At 37.1% G+C, this 23,831-nt stretch overlaps 1 protein-coding gene across 13 annotated transcripts in view; it reads left to right on the top strand.

Annotated features, from left to right (window-relative positions):
* NFIB (nuclear factor I B) overlaps positions 1-23,831 on the top strand; it is a 440,917-nt gene that overhangs the window by 333,736 nt on the left and 83,350 nt on the right. For all 13 annotated transcript variants that reach the window (XM_067744397.1, XM_067744402.1, XM_067744408.1 and 10 more), the window contains exon 3: positions 5,353-5,406. In XM_067744397.1, the coding sequence (XP_067600498.1) occupies positions 5,353-5,406 (54 nt within the window). The remainder of the gene's footprint in view (positions 1-5,352; positions 5,407-23,831) is intronic.

Raw genomic sequence — 23,831 nt, 5'->3', positions numbered from 1 at the left:
TTTCTTCCTTTTTTTCTAGTCTTCTTTGTGCACTTCCGTAGTTTATAGACCAATTGTTTTCTATTCATTTGACTTAAACAAGTGTGTCAGGCGCTGTACCGAAGATTAGGGCCATAAGGCTAAGTAGGGCAGTATCCCTGCCCTCATATAGTTCAGAATCTAAAAGGGATGACCTCAACATGGAGGACTTTAGGGAGAAAAAAAGACGGACACTGCGTGCAAGGACTCAGGGGCATCAAATGGAGGTGACACACATGGAACTGAAAGGCTAATGTATGACCCAGGTGTTGGTAGGGGCCAGATCAAAGTGCCTTGAATGACATCCTAAAATTTTGGAGTTTTTTTCTGTATGTATTGGGACTCATGTAAGAGTTTTAGCAGGGAAGAAGCTTGATCAGTTTTAGGTTTTGAAGAAATCGCCTTGTTAGTAGAGAGGAATATGTACCAGCAAGATGTGAGATCTGTTTATTTTTCAAGACTCTGTTCCTAAGGTCACCTCCCTCTGATATCTTTTATGACATGCCCTTGCCCATCCATCATAGGAAGAACTAATTATTTCCTCTTGCTGTGTACTCATTTATAGCACCTATCACAGTGTATTTTTTTTTAAATTTGTACATTTCTGTCTGAGCAAGCTCTGAGCTTCTAGATAGCATAGAAGGTATATTCTTTTTAAAACAATATGTTAAAGCTCATTATTGTAAATTAAATGGAAATTTAATACACATTTATGGAGAACCTAATATGTTCCAAACATTAGTAACTGGAATACAGAACGTGCTTCATAAATCTTATTCTCACTTAATTGAAACTTACATGAATGACCTTCAAAAAACCTTTCATAGTTGTGATGATCCAACCACATCAGTTAATTGAGTTCATCCCCCTCCACATCCCTCCCCCCAAGCATGTTAGTACTTAATACAAACATTTAACAGGTCAGTATTTATTTATTATCTTATATGTTTAAAAGACATTTCATTGGACTTCCATTAGATTATCAGTAGAACATTAGAATTTCCTCAGTTTAGCAATGAAAATCCAAACTAAAGTTTTTAGAGTTGGCCTCTTTCTAAAGCATCAATTAGTGTATAGACTTCAATGATAATAATAATTATTTCCAACTTCAGTTAAAAAGACTAGCTAAAGGTTTTTTTAAATTTCTGAAGAAGGTTTTGAATATATTGGTAAATGGTGGGAAGGAGGAGGGAGATTAGGGGAAGATAAAGTTCCCAGAAATCTTGAATTGAGTGAAAGGTCATTTGGATTTGCATGATTTTAAGATTGCATCATAACCACTCAAGAGGCAGTGTGTCTGAATGGGTGGCCCATGTAGAGAACACATGTTTTAATAGTTGCCTTGTAACTTTGTACAAGCCATTTAGATCACTTAAGTATCCCAGGATCTTCCATAAAATTGTGTCATTAGAGAAACTTGGTTACTCCTTAGGTAAAGTTTAGATATTAGAAGAGCCATGAAAGATTGGCTACTTTTTAAAAAGGAGTGGATGGAAAGATTGAAGGAAAGTTAATAAGGACCATGTAAAGATGAGAACCTTTACTTATTCCTAGAGAATCTTTAACCTGGGGGAGGGAGGAATTGATTGAGTTTTAAAAGCATTAATTTAGAAATGGTTTCATTAACTCTTCTGTTGCCTAGAAGAAATATAATATGTTTAATTCACACTTTTAAAACAAAAATGTTGGAAAATATGCAAAATGTATTTCAATCCTACTTTCTGTCCAGTCAGGTCAGAAAGAGACAGACAAAGAAATGTAGAAGTTATAGAATGAGATCAGGGAAGAGGAAATAAAATGTGGGGGGAATGACAGAGGACTGGTTTAGGTCTGCTGCCTTCAAGACCCCTTCCTCTCCTTTTTTCTCCACTGCATCAAAATCTTTCTAGCCTCAAGACTGAGTGTGCTGGGCACCTCGCAGTCCCATTCTTACCGCCCTCCTTCTTCAAAGACTTCAGTCTTCTAGAAGGTAATTTTCGTCACATGGCTGGTATCTCCTGGCTTTTGAGCATGACAGCTCCCTGAGAGCCTCGAAATGGCAGCACTGCCTTCCTCCCTTTTGGGGAGGGTGGGACTAAAGCACTTACAGAGGAATTCAAGAGGGCACACGCTCGTCCGTCTTCAGTTGATTCACCACGGACAGTTTTAGATGCTTACACTGGGATGGGCAAATTTAGTCATATCCCTTTTCTCCCTTTCTTCCTGAGAGTCAGTCCGTTAAAAATATTAGTCATTTTTTGAGTGTGTCTTTTCTGTTTAATAATAGCTTTCATTTATTGATTGTGTAAGATGTGTCTGACCAGTACTTGACGTTTTATATAGTAAAATCTTTGCAATGATTCTATAAGGTAGGTAGTATTACAGTTAAAGAGCAGGACTCCAAGGCCCTAAGAGTTAAGTAATTTTGTATAAGATCACATTACTAGTGAGGGACAGAGCCGGGATTCGCTGTAACATATGAAGTACACACACATACACACGACTTGAGCAAATGATGGAAGCAGTTAAGGAAAACCTTTGGGTATAGAGTAATTTGACCTAGGTGGTGAATTGGAAGGGTTTTAGATGTGGTCTAAGTAATTCTTTCTCTGAAGTTCACCACAATAACAGTTCATTTTTGGTTTCTCTGCCCACTGTGACTCCCTGGTTACTTCCTTTTCCAGCAGTTGGAATGAAGTGACCGATATAAGGTGACATAAGAGTTAAAAGTAGATTAGAGTGTTAGAATTTACAGTTGGAAAAGTAAGTGTTCTTTTGCTCGTTCCTTGAGGGGGCCTCTTCTGCGTTTTGGGGATCCAGTATATGCTGTTTACTGCATGAGAGGGCACAGACGTTGGACTACGAGGGAAAAATCTGTCATGTGTGCCAGTAAATGCCAGATTATTTTAGAAAGTGGAATTATTATTATTAAAAGCAAGTGTATGCCTCAAATTTAGGGTCTACTTTAGCTTTCCCTCAAATGTTTGTGGGTTATTTTTCAGAAATTACATTTTTATTTCAGTTGAAGAAGTTGGTCTGCAGTTGTTGGAAATAGGGGAAAAGGGTAATTTGAAGCAGAAAAAAAATTAGGGTTTTCCAAATGGGATGTTGTGGTAATGGGGTGTCATTGTTCTAACTGAATACTTTCTCAGGAATGGAAGAGACATTTTTCTTTACTGGATCCAAATTTCAGCAACAAGATGTTGGGAAAGAATTTTGTGGTTCTGTTTTGAAGTTGATTTAACTAAAAATACTAAGGCTCACCTAGAATGGACAGCTCATGTCCTCTGATGACAACCCTAATTTACCTCATGTTGTGTCATCGTGAAGGTGTCATTAGCCACCATGGGGGATCAATATCTAGACCTCCATAAATGTGAAGTAGCTTTACAGGGAAAAATAAAATGTGGGGAGGCTCTGGTCAGTGGGTACACACTGCATAAATGGAACTTCTCAAAATGTTAAGAGTCACTTGAGAAATTAAGCTGGAATGTCATATCAATTCTGGGGGACATTTGTCAGAGGAACTCAAGGCAAAAATAGCTGAGGCTATAGCAAAATCATATAATTTTTCTTTTTTTATGTAACTGTCATACTCCATGCCTGGAAAGTAGCCAGTATTGGGCCATCTTTTATGGGAATAAAGAAAGAGAAAGATTGATCTCCTAAGTTATAAGTCACTGAGTCTTGCCTCAATTCCAGAAAAACTAATAGAATTCATGGGAGATGAGACAAACCTTTTGGAGAGTACCTAACTCTCTTTGACTATCTGTAGAAGACTCTAGCCAGAACTGAGATTGCAGGAGTAGTCCTGACCGGTTTCTTTTCCATTTGGGGAAATAAGAAATAAATTGGAGGATAATGTGGGAATCATTAAATATATTTACTGAGATTTTATAAAAACTGTTCTAGGACAAAAAAAAAAAAAAAAAAGGAAAGAAAAGAAAAAGAAAAAAGACAAGGAAATGGGATGAAGGGGCACAGTTCCGATCTCAGTATTAAATCTAGTTAGCAGGCATGAGGCAAAGGGCAGAAATAAATAACCAAGTTTTATACAGAAAGAAGTCAACAGAATGTCCTTGCAGTTAATAGTAGAAGCAGCAGTTGCAGTATGTTAATAACTTGAGTAGAAGAGCAGAATAACTCTGCTGAAAAAACCAGCATAAGATTTTTCTGCTTAAATAAGACTGGATCCTGTCTTGGGTATAATGGCCAGGTTTCAGGAAAGAGACTTGTCTGTGGCCGCCTATGAAATTTTGTTGAAATTCACTATCAAGTTCAAAATTGCCTTTTCTAGGCAAGCAAAGAAAGCTGCTGAATCTGAACCATCCGGCCCAGTGCATTCATAGCCGTGAACAGCACACTGAGGAAAACACAAAAGAAGTAGACAGAATCTCTGCCTCTGCTTAGGAGCATGCAGTTTAGTTGGGGAGACAAAACTTAAATACTAGAACCAATAAAAGAAGAGTACAAAACAACTTGCAAGTAAGTGTATAATAATATGGCGCAAATGACATAGATAAATGCAGAGGGGACATGGAGGAAAGGGGAGTGAGCAAAACACAACAGTGTCAGGTTAGTTAGGAAAGGCATGTTTAACAGTACTGTAGCTTCCATGTTCCTTTCTGTAGCATCGATGAAGAACAATGTGGGATAGGAAATTCAGATATTCTGCATTGATCTCTTCCTCCTTATCTGCCGAGTCTGTCCGTCTATCACAGATGGAAATTAAATTGATCCAACAATTTGCTCTCCACAAAGCCGTGATGGTTTCTACCTAGTAATTTATGCTTTTCTTGGTGTTTGCAAATCGATTGCTATCATGGGATGCAGTCAAACCTGGGCCTGGATCCAGTAGGTTGGGGGATTATTGGAGTGGATATGTGTGTATGCGATTGAAATCCTGGAAAAACGGACTCTAGTTTCTATGTATTTTTACTCATTGAATAAAAACATTTTCAGGTTTTTTTTAAAAAGCATGTTTAATTACACTCAGATTGCATTTTTAGGGAATGTATCTGCTTTATTTCCTACTGCTCCTGACAGGCCCAACCTTCAAACCACCTTTAGTGGCTTCGTCGCCAGACCTTTTGTTTTAAAAAAGCCTTGCCCTACCCCACAAATATTAGAGATCGCTACTTTTTTCCTCTCGAAAAAAAAAATATATATATATATAGATGTTCTTCTAGTTTAATAAATAAAACATTGCTCCTGAAAGGCTTAGGAAAGTATACTTTATTCAAACACTCGACTTCATTGTTCTACGTTAAAAAAATTTTTTTAAGTCCTTCTGAGGATTGTGAAATTCTTTCAAAACAAATTAAAAAGAAAACATTTTCTGTGATTTCTTTACAGATTCTGGACAATCAGGAAGTCCAAGCCACAATGATCCTGCCAAGAATCCTCCAGGTAAATATGTGTTCCAGGACGTTTGCAATCTGACATTGTTGGAGAACAAAGGTACCACTGTATAGATAAACACCCCGTAATTGGTCAGCTGCCTATTTTGTTCTGGCAGGCAGGTATGATCAGGACAAGATGTGATTCTTTTTAGGCCCTTCACAGTGGCACATACTTCCACATTGGCGTCATCAGTATGTACCTAATCACTAATGTTTTACTTTTTGTTGGTGTTTCTTTGAAAATGAATATGCATGTATTTTATAGCTGTATATCTTTCAGGTGCTAAAAGTCACTGTTGTTTGAAAAGCCAAAAATCCTTCTAATCTTTCTTTTAAAATGCACAGGAAAAAGTATAATTTTTCATACTCTTATTATAGTTTATCAAATCTCATTACTTTAAAAAGTAGGTTGTGGTGGTAGTGGTTATGTCTTCATGCGGGATTTTTGCAAATGAGTTTTTATTCCATAATGTTTTTAATGGGATTCCAAGAATCAGGAAATAATGAAAGTAAGACTTTTCCTTTAGTATAATGTATGTCGAATACTCTCTTTATTTTCAGAAGTTGTTCCAGATCTGAAAATGGCTTTTATAAGAAACCATACCGTCTTCATGGTTTTGTTTTTCCTAAAGCTGCAGATATAGAATTTTGACTGATTTAGGAGTAGTATCTCTTCTCATGAGATAAAAACTAGTGCAAAGAAGAGTTTCTAATATTTTAATCTCATAAAAATTTTAATTATATCTGTGACTTTAGTAAAAGAATGCAACAAAAACAAAACAAACAGGTAAAAAAATTCAAACTGACCACATATAACCTCCACCTCCAAAATGATCTCATTTGGCTTTTCATTGAAAATAGACCCCCAAATTTATAAAAGGGAATCATAAAAGTTTCCACAGGTAGACTTAGTTTTAGGTCCTTAATTGCTTGGTCTTCCTGTCATAATACTTTGCTAATGTGAGGCTGAAGAACCCTCAAAACTACAAGAAAATGTGTCAGAGCATTCTTGCTTTAAAACGATGTTAGAAAGATATAACAAGTAAATATGTAAGTAAAAATGCAAAGTCAAAACAGAATATATTTTTTTCTTTCTGAGTCTTGCTTATATTTTGTTCTCTATTTTTATCTTCGAAAAAAATTTTCCAACTGCATATTAACTTATTCTGTATCGTACAAAATCAGATTGTATGACAAAAGTAGTATATCCTTCAAAGATAAAATATTCTAATTAAGTATAGATATAAAATGTATACTAAGTTGATTTTTCTTTACTTTCATCCAAGTCATTTAATATGACTAAAAATTGGTAGCAAAACATTGAAAAAACTGAAAAATTTTAAATGTAACTTCCAGTTAAATTGATTATTTTATTTTTTGTGTGGATGGGGCCAAGAAAGCGAGCTATTTAGAATATAATAAAATTTGTCAGAAATTTTCTGAACTTGAGAAAATTTATTAGCTTGTAATGTCTTCAACTTTACTAAAATTTCTTCTTTTTAGTTATTAATGTTTTCTCTGTGTAGCATGATAACCAAAAGTGAATTGTATCCAAACATTTTTTAAAAGCTTCTTCACTCATTTTACAAAGAACTGGCAGGGAGGGGGACCTTTATTAGAAAAAGAGTTGATAAGCATTGTTAAGTCAGACTAAACAAAGGATATGCTCTTTGCATTTGAATGACAGCTTGGTTTGAAATTAATAAAGCTGTTATTGTTTGAAATGCATTTCTGAACATGTACAGAAAGAATCATACTCACTTAAAATGTTCTCTACTTGAGCTGAATGAATAATCTCTGAATAGTTATATAATGACAGAATATGATTTTTCAATATTTGTTGAGAAGCTTGGTTAAATTTTCTTTACTACATTCAGTGTAGCACCTATTAATTTATCTGTTTACATATAATATGGGTAGCAGAAACAATCAAGATAAAGCATCTCTATTATTTTCCCTCTTAAATTTTCCTTGGAAATCAAACCTTTTGTGAACTATGTCTGAAAACTGGAACGTTGTAGGTAAATATATATTATGATTAGTTGAATATTATGTATATGTAAATTGTACATTGGTTACCAGTTTTTCAGAGATAGAATATAATGAAACATAAAATATCAAAATTAAGTGGAATAAAATTAGAATTTTCTTTGATGATTCAGAAGCATTCTATCGTTTCAACATGCTTTGTGTATCATTATATTATGGACTTAACCTTAGAGATTATGAAGGAATTCTGTTTGATGGAAGTAAGAGTTCTGTAATAACTTGACATAAATCAAATCACTAGAAATATTAAATAGTATCTAACTGGAAATGCGAAAAATCATAACTTATTAAGGTTTTTGTTTTGCAGTCAATTGGGATAAATTATACTTATTATTAAAAGCTCTTTTCATAAGTATAAGCATGTTTGGTATTTTTAGAGCATAATTTATCTCTTGGAGGCTCTTTTCATTTCTGTTTTCTGGCTTTGGCTGAAATGTGAAATCTCTGAATTACCGTATCAAGTAGGCATGATATATTTACAGGCAAATTCAATCTACTACCATGAGCAATGAAACAGTCGAATCACTTTGCTGTTTGTATTGTTATAGCAAAGAGAAAGTAAACTTTTGAAAAAGATTGCCTTGAGTTCCAGCTCTTTCTTGTCACTAGTAGTTTTCCACTGGGAGATGTGCAACCCCTGGACATTGCCACCATCTACTTCTGTGTTTATTTCATAACAGCTTGGGAAGAGATGGCAAAAATTCAAGCCCTTTTGGAGGTAAAGGCTCTTTGAAATCAGTTTACCACTGTTGACATGAAGGTGGGATCACATCCAGTCATTCTATAAGTACAGATGCATGGGTCTCCTACAAACTGGGCATCCCTCTGGCTTGGGTTTTCTCCAGCATCAGACATGACTATCTGATTCAGAAGAACTTCTGAAGGGTGACCTTAAGGTTCTTCAGACTGCAGTATGGAGTCTACAGATAGGCCTTTAGTTTTTAATTTGTGTTTCCTGATTGGGATTTGTACTTAGTTAGCAAGCTAATCACGTGCATTTGAACAAAAGCGACTCATTTTTGGGGAGGAAGAATATTTGCTACTTATTTTTAAAAGAGCTTAAGTAGGTTTATTTTACTATTTTAAAAGCACTTAAATAGTCTTTGCAGTATTTCCTTATACTATTTCGTGATTTAATTTTTTGTATTTATTCTTTGTTACATAGTGGGGATGGGCACCATACTCTTTTCTGGGCTAAGGTGTCCAAAAGGTCTGACTTTGTCCAAGGACATGACATTGTTATTTTGGTCAAGAACCACTAGGCTACTTCATTTTTTGTATGATGCACATTTCTCTTATTTATGTTGGGGTCAAAAGTTATATGTTCATATCTAGATACTTCTTTCTGAACAGTAAATTAATCCCTTCTAAGCAGTAGACCTGCAAGAGTCCTCTTTCAACTATAGCAAACAACTGTTGTGGAGCAAAGGAGAGCAAACCATTAATTTAAGAACTTAGACACAGACCTAATTTTATTTACAATGATTAAAACCTCTACTTTCGCTTTTAGAAGATGTGTGTGATTGGATTATAATCTTTTGAAATGAACTTTGACTTGCTATATTATTTTGTGTCTCTACATCCCTTGGGCTATGAACTTTTAGACTTCCCAATCTTAATCAGTTACCTAATGCTGGAGTGCTTGATATCCAAGGAAAACAAGGCAATCTAGAAGTTTGATTTTGCCTCTAAGCCAGCTAGAAGTGGATGCCTCTTCTTGGAGTTCAGGAAGACTGTAGGTTTGTGGGGAGCTCTCTCTTGGCAGGAAATATAACAAAGAAACATTGAATCTTAGGACACTTTGCAAATTCTGTGATGAAAACTTCTGAAGCATTCCAAGTATCATTAACCAGAGCTTTCTGACCTAGAATGACATGGACTTATCCTACTTTTCTTTTTTGCAAAATTTGTAGGATGCTTGTGCTGTTTTGTGGGGCAGCTTTTGTGTATAGTGGGGCAAAACCTCTGGGGACCATTAAGATCATATATTGGGTAAATGTCAAATAAGCCACCTTATATCCTACCTGGAACAAAAATGGAATTACAAAAATAATTGAATAAGTTAAATAAGGTGTATCAGCTATAGCAATATGCTCATCTTACATTTAAGATATTATTTTAATTTATATTTATATATATTCCATATATAAGAGAGATCATACAGTATTTGCCTTTCTCTAACTTATTTCACTTTAGCATAATGCCCTCAAGGTCCATCCATGTTGTCACAAATGGCAAGATTTTGTTCTTTTTATTTATTTATTTATTTTCTGCTGTACACGGGCCTCTCACTGCTGTGGCCCCTCCCGTTGCGGAGCACAGGCTCCGGACGCGCAGGCTCAACGGCCATGGCTCACAGGCCCAGCTGCTCCATGGCATGTGGGATCTTCCTGGACCAGGGCACAAATCTGCGTCCCCTGCATCGGCAGGCAGACTCTCGACCACTGCACCACTAGGGAAGCCCAAGATTTTGTTCTTTTTTATGGCTGAATAGTATTCCATTGTATGTATGTACCACATACATACCACAATTTCTTTATCCATTTACCCATCAGTGGACACTTAGGTTGTTTCCATTTCTTGGCTATTGTAAATAATGCTGTAAAGAACATGGGGGTGCATATATCTTTTGGAATTTGTGTTTTCATTTTCTTTGGATAAATACTCAGACATGGAATCTGTGGATCATATGCTAGTTCTATTTTTAATTTTTTGAGTAACTTCCATTCTCTTTTCCATAGTGGCTCTACCAATTTACATTCCCACCAACAGAGCGCAAGGGTTTCCTTTTCTCTGTAACCTCTCCAACACTTGTTATTTCTAGTCTTTTTGATAATAGCCATTCTAACAAGTGTGAGGTGATAGCTCATTGTGGTTTCAATTTGCATGTCCCTGGTGAGTAAAGATGTAGAGCATATTTTTATGTACCTGCATTGGCCATCTGTATGTCTTCTTTGGAAAACATCTATTCAGATCTGCCCATTTTTAAAATCAGATTGTTTGATTTTTTGCTGTTGAGTTGTATGAGTTCTTTAAGTATTTTCGATATTAGCTCCTTATCTGATATATGATTTACAAATATTTTCTCCCATTCAGTAAGTTGCCTTTCATTCTGTTGATAGTTTCCTGTGTTATGCAGAGCTTTTTAGTTTGATGTAGTCCCACTTGTTTATTTTTCTTTTGTTGTTGTTGCTTTTGGTGTCAGATTTTAAAAAATCATTACCAAGGTCTATGTCAAGGAGCTTACTGTGTTTCTCCTACAAGGTTTATGGTTTCAGGTTTTACATTCAAGTCTTTAATCCATTTGGAGTTAATTTTTGAGTACAATAAGATAGTGGTCCAGTTTCATTTTTTTGCATCTGGCTCCTGTCCAATTTTTCCAACACCATTTATTGAAGAGACTGTCCTTTTCCCATTGTATATTCTTGGCTCCTTTGTTAAAAATTAATTGACCATATATATGTGGGTTTATTTCTGGGTTCTCTATTCTGTTCCATTGATCTGTATGTCTGTGTTATGTTAATACCACACTCTTTTAATTACTATAGCTTTGTAATATAGTTTGAAATCAGGGAGAGATGCCTCCTGCTTTGTTCTTCTTTCTCAAGACTGCTTTGGCTATTAGGGATCTCTTTTTGTTCCATATAAATTTTATAACTTCTATTTCTGTGAAAAATGCCATTGGAGTTTTTTTTTTTTTTTTTTTTTTTTTTTTTGCGTTACGCGGGCCTCTCACTGTTGTGGCCTCTCCTGTTGCGGAGCACAGGCTCTGGACGTGCAGGCTCAGCAGCCATGGCTCACGGGCCTAGCCGCTCCACGGCATGTGGGATCTTCCCGGACCGGGGCACGAACCCGCGTCCCCTGCATCGGCAGGTGGACTCTCAACCACTGTGCCACCAGGGAAGCCCACCATTGCAGTTTTGATAGGGATTGCATAGAATCTGTATATTGCTTTGGGTGGTATGGACATTTTAACAATATTATTTATCATAATCCATGAGCACAGAATATCTTGCCATTAATTTGTGTCTTTTTCAATTTTTTTCATTAACGTCTTGTAGTTTTCAATATACAGTTCTTTCAACTCCTTAGTTAAATTTATTCCTAGATATTTTATTCTTTTTGATGTAATTGTAAATGTGATTGTTTCCTTATTTCTTAATTTCTTTATCTTTTAGGTCATTATTAATGTATGGAAATGCAACAGAGTTTTGAGTATTGATTTTATGTCCTGTAACTTATTTATTAGTTCTAACAGTTTTCTGATGGAGTTTTAGGGTTTTCTATATAAAATATCATGTTATCTGCAAATAGTGCCAGTTTTGCTTCTTCCTTTACAGTTTGGATGCCTTTTATTTCTTTTGTTTTTTCTTCTTCTTCTTCTTTTCCTAATTGCTCTGGCTAGGACTTCCAGTACTATGTTGAGTAAAACTGGAGAGAGTGGGAATCCTAGTCTCGTTCATGATCTTGGAGGAAAAGGTTTCAGCTTTTCCATTGAGTGTGATGTTAGCTGTTGGATTGCATGTATGGTCTTTATTATGTTGAGGTACATTTTCTCTGTACCCACTTTGTTGAGAGTTTTCATCATGAATGGATGTTGAATTTTGTCAGAAATTTTTTTCGCATCTATTGAGATGATCAAATAATTTTTATGCTTCATTCCTTAATGTAGTATATCATTTGTGGTTATTGAACCATCCTTGCACCACTGGAATAAATCCTACTTGATCATGGTGTATGATCCTCTTAACGTATTGTTGAATTTGCTTTGCTGATACTTTGTTGAGGATTTTTGCATCCATGTACATGAGGGATATTGGCCTATAATTTTTGTTGTTATTGCTGTTCCTGTGACATCCTTATCTGATTTTGGTACCAAGGTAATGCTAACCTCATAACGTGACTTTGGACATGCTTTTGATTTTTTTAGAAGAGTTTCAGAAGGATTGTATTGATTCTTCTTTGAATGTTTGGTAGGTTAACTGCATTCAGGTAGGAATGCTGATCATGATAGATTTGATTTTCTACAGATTCTGTTCTGGTGTCTTGTTTGGGCACTACCAAAGAAAGTCATTCGTCATTTGGGGTTGCACTTGAAATCTACACCTGTGAAGTTTCCTGCTGTTCATCTAGATCTGCACATGGGGGATGCTGGGCTGTACCTTGGGTGATCCATCACCTTGCACCTAAAGGCTGGGCTGATTGTCCCAATGTTGTGTGGATTTGCAAGAAGAGCTGACAGTCTTGCCTGTCCCCGTTTTCCAGTCTAGATTCTTGTAGGCATCTCCTGACAAAGGTACTTAATGATAGCTCTGTTAGAAATTTCTTTTGTTTTTTAACATCTTTTAAAAAAATTAATTAATTAATTTTTGGCTGCATTGGGTCTTCGTTGCTGTGCGTGGGCTTCTCATTGTGGTGGCTTCTCTTATTGTGGAGCATGGGCTTTAGGCATGTGGGCTTCAGTAGTTGTGGCTTGCGGGCTGTAGAACGCAGGCTCAGTAGTTGTGGCACATGGACTTCGTTGCTCCGTGGCATGTGGGATCCTCCTGTACCAGGGTTTGAACCTGTGTCTCCTGCATCGGAAGGCAGATTCTTAACCACTGCGTCACCAGGGAAGCTCTGTTAGAAATTTCTAAACAAGGAAATACATGTCCAAAAAAATTTCACTGGTGAAGCAGTCTGTTCCTGGACTTTTGTTTCTTTGGGAGGTTTTGGATTACTGATTAAATATCCTTACTAGTAATTGGTCTGTTCAGAATTTCTATTTCATCACAATTCACTCTTGGTAGGTTGTATGTTTCTAGGAATTTGTCCATTTCTTCTAGGTTGTTCAATTTGCTAGAGTATAATTGTTCGTTGTAATCTCTTATGATACTTTGTGTGGTACCAGGTGTAATGTCTCCTCTTCCATTTCTGATTTTATTTATTTAAGGCATCTATCTTTTTTTCTTGGTAAGTCTAGATAAAAGTTTATCAATTTTGTTTATCTTTTCAGAGAACCAGCTCTTAATTTTATTGATCTTTTCTGTTATCATTTTAGTCTCTATTTCATTTATTTCTGCTCTAATCTTTGTTTTGTCTTCCTTCTACTAACTTTGGGCTTTGGTTGTTGTTTTTTCTAGTTCCTTGAGTGTATATTTAGGTTATTTTAGATTTTTCTTATTTCTTGAGATAGACTTTTGTCACAATAACTTTCCTCTTAGAACTGCTTTTGCTGAATCCCATAAAATTTGGTGTGTTCCATTTCCATTTTCATTTGTCTCAAGGTGTTTTTTTATTTCTCTTTTGATTTCTCCTTTGACCCGTAATAGTATCATTAACTATAATAATATGCTGGTCTTGCATTTAAGAAAATTTTTAAATCAAACAAATTTTGAGGTTGATTTCTCCCCTACTCTACTTTATAGATACTGAGATTGAAGCTACCAAATGGTTGTCATGAAACTAATGAAAACCAACCAAATAATTATCAAGAAAACTAGCATCTGCAGTTGTAGTCATCATCTGCAGGGATCACTAGGGCCTACGTTTGTTTGACTTTTCACTTTGTTTTTGTCAAAATTTAGCATTTGGGACAAACAGTACTCTCTAATAGTTACAGAAATAATACAACATTTTTCTCTGCTATTTGCGTATGAAGGCAGATATATTTGCATAGGCCCTGCATGACCTCATAGAGCATGTTTTATCTTAGAATATCGTGTTCAAGGTCAAAGAAAGGGGAAAATTCACTCTTTTTTTTTTAATAACAGTCCATTCACTCCTCAGTTAATAAGTTCATGCCCACTCATTCTCATATCCTTATTTATCATATCCACCAGAATCAACTTTTTTTATGGGGGGTAATGCACTATTTCATGATACTTGATTCTAAACTTCGGCTCTTTACAATATGCAACAGACTATAAACAGGCTTTCTAGTCATAAAAGTATAAATAGAAAGACAGTAAAAGGATGGGTTAACTGTGGTAAGACCTGACATCATATTGGGTTGGCCCAAAAGTTCGTTTGGGTTTTTCATAAGATGTTATGGAAAAAGCCAAACAAACTTTTGGGCCAACACAATAGGTAAAGCTTTTAAGTAATTTGAGAATGAAGTCCATGGGAGTCAGTACAAAAATCAAAGGATTTTTTTCCTAATAGATTTTGTTTCAGAGACATTTTTCTTCTTTATCCTCTAACTTTTTTGAAGACATCCCATTAGTAAAGTTCTTAAATGTTCAAATTTAGGTTGGAACTCAGAGTAAAGGAGGAGAGGATAGGTAATGAGTTTTGTTAGCAGATGAATCTTAAAAGGTCCAGGAGGCAATAGTCCTCAGCTACTTATTTTTGCAGGTTGCATTATGGCTGCTCATGTATAACTCACTCCTCAAAAGTTGATCTACATCGCAGTTGGCACCATGCCCAGCCTCTACAATGGGTCCAGTCTGATCACTTGTAATATTAGTTTTGGGGGGAAAAGAAAGACAATTTAGGAATATTTTATAAGGACATGAAAGAAGCGGGTTTATCTATATCGCCCCAATTATCCACCCTGTTAGGCCATGAATACTACTAATTGAGTGCCAACTGGTTGCTGAGCTCAGAATTAAATACTACATTCCAGGAGACAGGGCGTGGATTGGTTCAGCTCTATATGAGTAGAGACAGCCATTTGTCCTCCACCATTCCACACCAAGAACAATAAACAGCCCTGAAAGAGCTGTCTGTAGGTAGATTTTTCAGCCACAGATATTTAATGGGCATCTATTTTGTTCATGGCATTAGACTAAATGCTGTGGAAGATTGAAAAGTGAGTTACACATAAAACTTGCTCTCCCCAAAGTTTCAGCCCATAAGTACATACAATATTCTATACATATTGTGGAAACCTAATATTACTTAGTGCTACAACTCAAGTGTCATGGGAGTTCAAAGTTGTGAAATACTGTTTCCAGCCATTGTGTAAGGAGTGTGGTGAAGTGCAACGAATATGAACGTTGGAATTAAAAATTTCCCCTGAATCAAGGTTCTAAGTTTTACAGTGATCATGAGGGCCGTGACCAAATCAGCCCCCTTCTCTGGAACTCAGCACAGTCAATTATACCCATGCCAGTTGTAAACATTAGATGGGAGAACATACCTGGCAAGTAGCAGGTGCTTGGTAAAAGGTAAAAGGGAGGGCTCTTTCATCCTACTTCCTCTTCCAGCTGGGTTGATCAAGAAGACTTTCTGCAAGAAGTATCATTTGTTGTGAATCCCAATAGAAATGTGTTGAATTTTTACACTGCACTCCCCTAGATGACATAAACAGAGTCACAGATCATAAGATGCATAAGAATAGGATGTTAGAGGTTACATAAAAGAGACAAAAGAAACAGATATTTTCAAGTCTCACGGTGGAATAGAATTTGAGTTTTAAGGTAGTCCTTTTTTCCTAAAGTAAGCCTTTTGGCCTGCCAGGAAACGTGGAATGGAATTTTGTTACATAGTTTTTAATAATGACAAGAGAAAGAGTACAAATGTATCTTTTGAGATTGCTTTTCCCCTGGCAACACTTTATATCTTAGTCTCTTGTATTCACATTGTATAAATATTTTTCCTACTTGCCTTTCCATAGTGCTCCTTCTTTCTGAAACTACCAACTTGTCTCTCTCCACTGAAAATGTTCTCTGTCCCTTACTTTTCCTGGTCCTCTCAGTATATCTCCCTTACTCTATTAACTTCTTCCTGACAACTTCTTACTTTAAAAATAATGCATATTGGGCTTCCCTGGTGGTGCAGTGGTTGAGAGTCCGCCTGCCGATGCAGGGGACACGGGTTCGTGCCCTGGTCTGGGAAGATCCCACATGCCGCGGAGCGGCTGGGCCCGTGAGCCATGGCCGCTGAGCCTGCGCTGCGCAACGGGAGAGGCCACAACAGTGAGACGCCCGCGTACCGCAAAATAAAAAAAAAAAAATGCATATTTTGTCCCTCATTCAGGCAACCCCCTTCAACCAAGTGACCCATCTTGCTCTTCTTTTTCATGACATGATATAAAAGACTAAAATTTCTACTTAATTTCTCCTGCAATTGGACTTCTGTCCCCACTTGAAATGATTCTCATTAAATTCACTTTTTATGACCTGAGTCCAGTGTTTCCTTTCCATTCTATTCCTGCTTCCGTATTCTTGAACATTTATTTGGTTCACCTGACCACGCTCTACTGAAACTTTATCCTTGCTTTAATTTTTTTTAAAAATTTGATTGTGGCAAGAACGCTTAACATGAGATCTGCCTTCTTAAGAAATTTTTAAGTGATTCTAGTTACAATGTTGTACAACAGATCTCTAGAGCTTATTCATCTTGATCAAACGGAAACTTTTTGCCTGTTGATTGCAATTCCCCATTTCCTCTTTGTCCCAGCCCCTAGCAACCACCGTTCTACTCTGATTCTATGATACTGACTATTTTAGGTACCTCATATAGATGGACATGCGTTTGTTTTTCTGTGACTGGTTTATTTTACTTAGCATCATGTCCTCAAGATTCATTCATGTTGTTGCATATAGCAAAATTTCCTTTAAAAAAAGGCTAAACAGTATTTTGTTGTATGAATATACCATATTTTCTTTGTCCATTCATCTGTGGATGGACATTGAGGTTGTTTCCACATCTTCGCTATTATGAATAGCGCTGCAGTGAACGTGGGAGTGCACATATCTCTTTGAGATCCTGATTTCGATACATACCTGGAGGTGGGATTTCTGGATCGTATTGTAATTCTATTTTTAATTTTTTGAGGAACACCCATGTTATGTTTCATAGTGGCTGCACCATTTTGCATTTACCAACAGTGTGCAAGGGTTCCAGTTTCTCCACATTCTCCACAGCACTTACTGTCTTTTTTTGTTTTTTGATAATGCCATCCTGACAGGTATGAAGTGACATCTTATTTTAACTTTAATTTGCATTTCCTGATTGTTAGTGATGTTGAGCCTTTTTCCATATGCCTGTTGGCCATTTGTGTATCTTCTTTGAAGAAGAGGCTATTCAAGTCCTTAGCCCATTTTAAACCAGGTTATTAGTCGTTTTTGTTTTGTTTTGTTTTGCTATGGTTGTAGGAGTTCCTTATATATTTTGGAGATTAACCCTTTATCAGACCTATGGTTTGCAGCTGTCTTCTCGCATTCTATAGGTTGCCTTTTCACTGTTGATTGTTCCCTTTGTTGTGCAGAAACCTTTTAGTTCGATGTAGTCCCATTTGTTTATTTTTGCTTTTGTTGCCTGTGCTCTTGAAAACAGGGCCTTTTCCTGGTAATCCAGGAACCATAATGTTTTCTTTCAGTTACTTATTAACCAGATTTCTGTCTTTAGTTTTCTGTGTGTTTTCAGTCCCCCCTGTGACTTTTAAGTTTCATTCACCTCTTATTATTCCTAGATGCATACCTTTGGAACAGATCTCTCTCCTAATGTTTCTCGTGCCCAACTTCTTTTTGGACACGTTTCCGTATAGGTCGCATGGGTGACAACTCCAAAATTCAATTCCTTTTCTTTTCTACCAGACTTTATCTCTACAGGGCCACAGGAATCTCCCCAGACACCCTCGGCTAGAGTAGTTCATAAGTTTTTTCTCAGGATCCCCCACGTATCCATTCATCTTTTCTTTTGGAAGCTCTTTAAAATCCACCCCACCTCTCAGTTCCTGTTACCCTTCTTTGGGCCCTACACATGATTTCTTGCTTCCAGTAGTGCAAAAACCTTATCTCTATTCTCTACTTGCTCTTTCTTTTTCTAAGACTCTGTAGGAATACACTTCATAAAACACAGATCTGACTTTCTTGAAAACTGATGGTTCACTCCTTATATACCCATATTCTGTGTCATGGCTTTAAATGCTGTTCAGTATCAGATACCAAGTATACTAGGTTCCTTTCCTTTCCCTTTCATCCATGTGCTCTGCTATTTCCTCTGCCAGAACTGCCGCATCCACCCTACAAACACTTGTTCATCTGTTATGTCCGAACTCTTCCATCTGTCTTACTGGATTCTCCCAGGCAGAGTTGGGCCTCTCTACCTGTATTATGATTGTTGCTTTATGTTATATTTATATTTTATACCCCTCCACCCCCGAGACAGTTAAAGTTTTTAAATGAGTAATTTACTACTATAATCCAGTATCTTTATTTGTTTGACACATGCTTGGAAACATTACTCAAAAAAAAAAAAAAATCAGGTTGTCAGTGCTTATCGACGGCTAGTCCAACTTCTCTACTTATGAAAACAACGCAGAGAGGTTAAGTGATTTGCCCAAGGTCCCAATTAGTTATTGGCAAATGTGGGTTAAAACTCATTTTTTTCGTGGGTCAAAACCTGAAGTCAGTGGTAATCCCACTGCATTATTGGCACCTTTCTCCTTGCCTCTCCTTCCCTGCCCCCAATAGATAACACAGTTTATTGTGGTGCATCGCCTTCTGAAAAATGAGAAAAGTTTGGCCTTGTCTCTGCTTGGCCTAAGTGTTGGTGAGCGTGCCACGAAGAGAAAGAGAGGAGAAATCTTTTCGTTGAGATGACTTAGCAGGATAGAGTCTGGGTCCCCTGGCATTCATAGAGAGCACCACGCTTGAGTCCCTGGGGGCAGTTTTAATAGCTGTGGCTGCCGGGACAAGGGGCAGTGGACAGGGGGTGAGGAGAGGCGATGGAGGGGCCTATTGAGTGACCCTTGCCTCAGTGGGAATGAGCTTGGGGAGAGATGGCAGCTGAGTTTCTGAGGCTGTGGGATCAGGGCAGGAATGAAGGAAGAGGCTTCAGTGCCAGGTTATTGCAGTCGCGGGAGCTCAGTGGCCTCCATCTTGCTTTCCGTTCCCTTTTTTGAGGTTCATGTGCTTTACATTTGCACAGGTCAGGGGCTCACTTGGTACACAGTCACAAGTGTAATTTAAACCTAAGATATACTCTCCTTTCACAAAGCTGTGAGAGAAATGACTCGTTCTTGGGCTATAGCTAGTTATTCAAGCTTTTGTTTTTCCTGCTTCCTCACTTTGTAACTGCATAGAATGATCTTGTGCTATCTGAAATGACATCATCACGGGGTAACATAGAGTCCAAGTGAAAATTTAATACATTGATGTAGGCCCTTCATTTATACTGCCCCTAGTTCCAGAAAACTTTCAAGAGGTCTCGCAGCTAAATAAGTTGCAGTTTGTTAAATTTTGGAAGGCATCACTGTCACGTGTTTTTCTTTTTTTGCTGAGTGCCTAAGTTGCCCACAGGGAGGATTAGAGTCCCCGTGTGGAAAGAGGTCTCCCTCATAATTAGCCTAGGTTAGGTTATGGCTGTGCCTGCTACCCTGAGTAGTTCTTTCCCTCAAATATCTCAGGTTCCTTTTACAATGACCGCCTGCATCTGAAGTTTCTTCTCAATTTAAATTCTTTTCCCTCTCCATATTTACAAGGTCGGCTTTTGTAGCATATGGCTACAATTTAATAATGCAAATCATTTTCCTTCTCACAGCTGGAAAGCTGGGATTGTTCGATATCACAGAGAGAGTGGACTTGCTCCAGGCTAGTTAAAATCACTGAACTCTGCAGAAGCTAAGCTTGCTGGAAGTATCGTCCTATACAAAGGCACCCAGGGGACCCCACCTTGCATATGAGAGCATCATGCTTGGAAAGAGGGATCAATTCTGTATATTGCAAGCAGAATAAAATGCTAAGTCGATACATATATATATCTAGCTACCTAGATTTTCATCTGTTTCTACCTCACAAGATTAAAAAATGTGTTTTCAACTTATTAGGCAGATCAACTAAAATCTCATTTCTTTTTTCTTTTTCTGTAACTATCAGAAAGTATCAAGGTACCAAGTAACTTAAGCAAGTACTTTTGTGTGGTAATTTGACTCATGTTGGCTTTTACCTAATAGTATCATTGGTGGTCATAGAATTTAAGAAAAAAATCAGGTTTTGGTTTTCAAAGTTGTTATAACTTTGGGTCTTTTAACTTGTGTGCTGGTCTTCAGTGGCCTTGCACTCTTTCATTTTATTTTATGTAATAGAACTAGGGACACTTCCCTGTTTGCACTGAAATATTTCTAATTCTTGACTCCAACAGAGATATCCCCTTCCCCACCGCTATTCCATACCTGAGCATGTTCATTTCCCCAAGGCATTCAGGAGGAAGAACACAGAAAAACCACTTGGCTTTCAGATTTGATCTTATCATCATTAAAATCATCATGTGCACTTGTTAATGACATGAAACAAACAGTGACATGATGTATTTTTAAAATATATACATTGTATGGTTCCATTGATATGACATGTCTGGAATAGGCAAATCCACAAAGGCAGCGGTTTGGAGATGTTGGGGGAAATGGATACATGACTGCTAATGGGTATAGCGTTTCTTTTTAAGGTGATGAAAATGATCTGGAATTAGATAGATACACGACTCTTTGAATATACTGCAGACCACTGAATTGTGCACTCTAAAAGGGTATGAGAGTTATATCTCAATAAAGCTGTAATTTTTTAATGGTTTTTTTAAAGTGCTTATGAGCCATCAGGAGAAAAGGGTTTGGGACGCAGGGCTAAGATTGAGATTTGGGGGGTTTGTCTGGGGTTTAGAGACCTCAGGAGATCAAGGAAGAGGCCCCAGGGAGCCCTGGCACAGGAAGTCACGTGGCAAATGATACGAGTTTACGTGTGCATTTCTCAACGAGCTGCAGTCTGCGTCAGTGGAGCCCCTTTTTCTGGTGAGGTACAGAGGCCACTGACGGACACCAATGGCGAGTGATGTGATTTATTGTAAGATACTGGCTCCATTGTTTATTTTGTGGCACTTTTGTAAGTGTAGTGGATTTTTAGTTTCAAAATTTCGTATTTTGGATTGTAGTCATCTTCTGAATTGAATTCTTTCAAGCCGAGCAATGTTTTCTAAATAAGTAAGTATATAATGTTGACTGGTGAACCATGGAGTGTCCATGAGTTTTTGAGAGAGCATTTAGAAAGACAAGTAGAGAGACAAGGAAAGACCACTGATGGGGTTACTCTTATAACAGATGAGGAAGGCAAAATATTTTTTTAAGTGCTGAATCTTAATGTGTTATTTTAAAAAATATTGACATGCTCTCCTTTTAACTAGAGCACCTAGATTATTTTAATAATGTTCCTAATTTCTGTGCCTGGTATTTTTGCCTTGGGTCTTTATCCCTGTGATACATCTGGTGATCTTCAGAATGTGCAAGTCTGATTATTTCATTCCCCTCCCCTATCTGTGTCAAAGGTTCCCACTCTAGGCTAAGCCTAATCTTTCCATGGCGTCTAATACAGCCCTTCACGGTGTGTTCTCTCCTTGCCCTTCCACTGCCCACGTGGACCTTGCATCCAGCCTTAGCCTTTATGTCTTTGTGTTGTTTTTCTGCCTAGAATGCATGTACCCCCTTGACACCTCATCAGTGAAACTTCTCCAGACCCTGTCTGTAGTACAGTTTTACAGCTTTAACGGCACCTATATCACAATTTACTTGTCTTTTTCACTTAGTGGATTCTGAACACCTTCAGGTGAGGACTGTATAACTCTATTTGTAAACCCCGTATCTAAGGCAATGCCTGGCCAGAGACGGTTCAGCAGTGTTCAAGATTTATGAAATAGAGGCTTAGACCTACAGTAGGCTACATCAATTGTAACTTGTTCTTGAGGTTACATCCCCAGCCCCAGAACCTGACCTAAGTCAGGAAAAGCAGGGTGTTTCATAGAGACAGTTATGGTGGGCTGCTTCTGCCCTGTAGGTACACCACACCCTAGATATGACTGTTTCGGAGATGTTCTGAACTCCTAACTCATGTAGCGTGGTCTGATGATGCATTTTGTAGGGACGTATCAGACTGAGAATTGCAGTGCCCTGATATGATTACTGATTTAGAATACCAGTCTTAGACGGATCCAGTTCTCTTCTCCCAATCAAATGAATTATAGCGAAGTCCTGTTTGCTGTTCTATGCTTCTGTTTAGTGAGTGTACCAGAATGTTCCTAGCGTCTGCATGATTATGAATGTGGAAACAGGTAAGGTAGCTTTCTAGAAGTAGCAAAAATTGCATGTAATGGAAGTCATTATTTTCAAAACTTTTCCTGATTACATTGACTGTTCCTTATTCATTTGTGATTCTTTTTGTGATGTGGAAATACTGATTTCTGAAAATTTCGAGACTACTGTTTATAGGTTAAGGAGGTAATTTATTTATTTTTACTTTATTAAGGTATAATTGACATAGAATAAATTGCATATCTACCTATTATATATAATATATACATATTATATATGTATATACACATATATATATACACACACACACACACATATATATATGAAGGGAATAAACACTTACCAAATATCCATAGCCATATATTTATGTGTCTATTTCTGGTCCATCTCATTGATCTATATTTCTGTCTTTTGCAATATCAAGTTTCTTCTTGATTTCCGTAACTTATTTATAATAAGTGTTTATAATAACTTTAAAAAATTATTTTAGGTCCTTTGTATTTTCACGTAAATAGAATCAGCTTGTCAAATTCTACCAAGAAAAAAAGGCTGCTAGAATTTTGACTTAAGAGTAGTGAGATTTAAATCCAGGTCTTTTTAGGCATACAGCAAAATAATTATCATTAGCTATCTAGTATAAAGTCCACCTTTCTGGCTTAACTTCTCATTCATATTCTCCCAACTCTTCACTAAAACTTCCATGAGTATATGTAAAACCTTGAAAGTTTTTTCTAAGCACACTAAAACTAAGACTAAAGGAGAGCCTTTTATTAGAATCTCAGAGACTTATCCCATAACTATATGACCAGTGTAGTGGCATTTAATCTAAAACGTGGTGGTTTTCCTATCTTTTATCTCATGAAAGATAGCAGTGTTGATTCCTTGAGAAATTATAGACATTAAAGTTTGATTACACCCCATTATCATTCCCTAGGTTCAGAGCTTTTTCTATATCAATTTAAAAGGCTATAAACCCAGAGACCAACAGGGTTAGGAAATGGGTTATAGAGAGGGAGTGAAGAGTATGGGAAGACATCTAGCAGTCTGATTCCATTTCCTAACAGGAATCCTTCAAAAATTCTCCACTCTGGGCTAGAGTCTTAATTCCTAACACCACAGATAAGGATCTCTGTAAACTTGGTTCCATCTGTCTTTCCAGAAAGTAAGGGTTTTCATGTACTTCTCGGTAGGATCTTACATATCTAGGGGTGGGGTGAGAAGAGCCCACCGCTTTATAGTAGAGGTTCATTAGATGAAAGACCCGCAGTCACTAGAAATTGGTCGGAATTGGAACTTCGACTAACACTGTTACTAGTACTACAACTACTGCCATTACCAACAATCATTTATTGAACCCTAAGCACTTCATATGAGCGTTC

This window comes from Pseudorca crassidens, chromosome 7, assembly GCF_039906515.1.
Source record: "Pseudorca crassidens isolate mPseCra1 chromosome 7, mPseCra1.hap1, whole genome shotgun sequence".
Taxonomy (NCBI): Eukaryota; Metazoa; Chordata; class Mammalia; order Artiodactyla; family Delphinidae; genus Pseudorca; species Pseudorca crassidens.
Note: the sequence above shows the minus strand (reverse complement) of the source record. Positions and strands in the feature narration are given on the sequence as shown.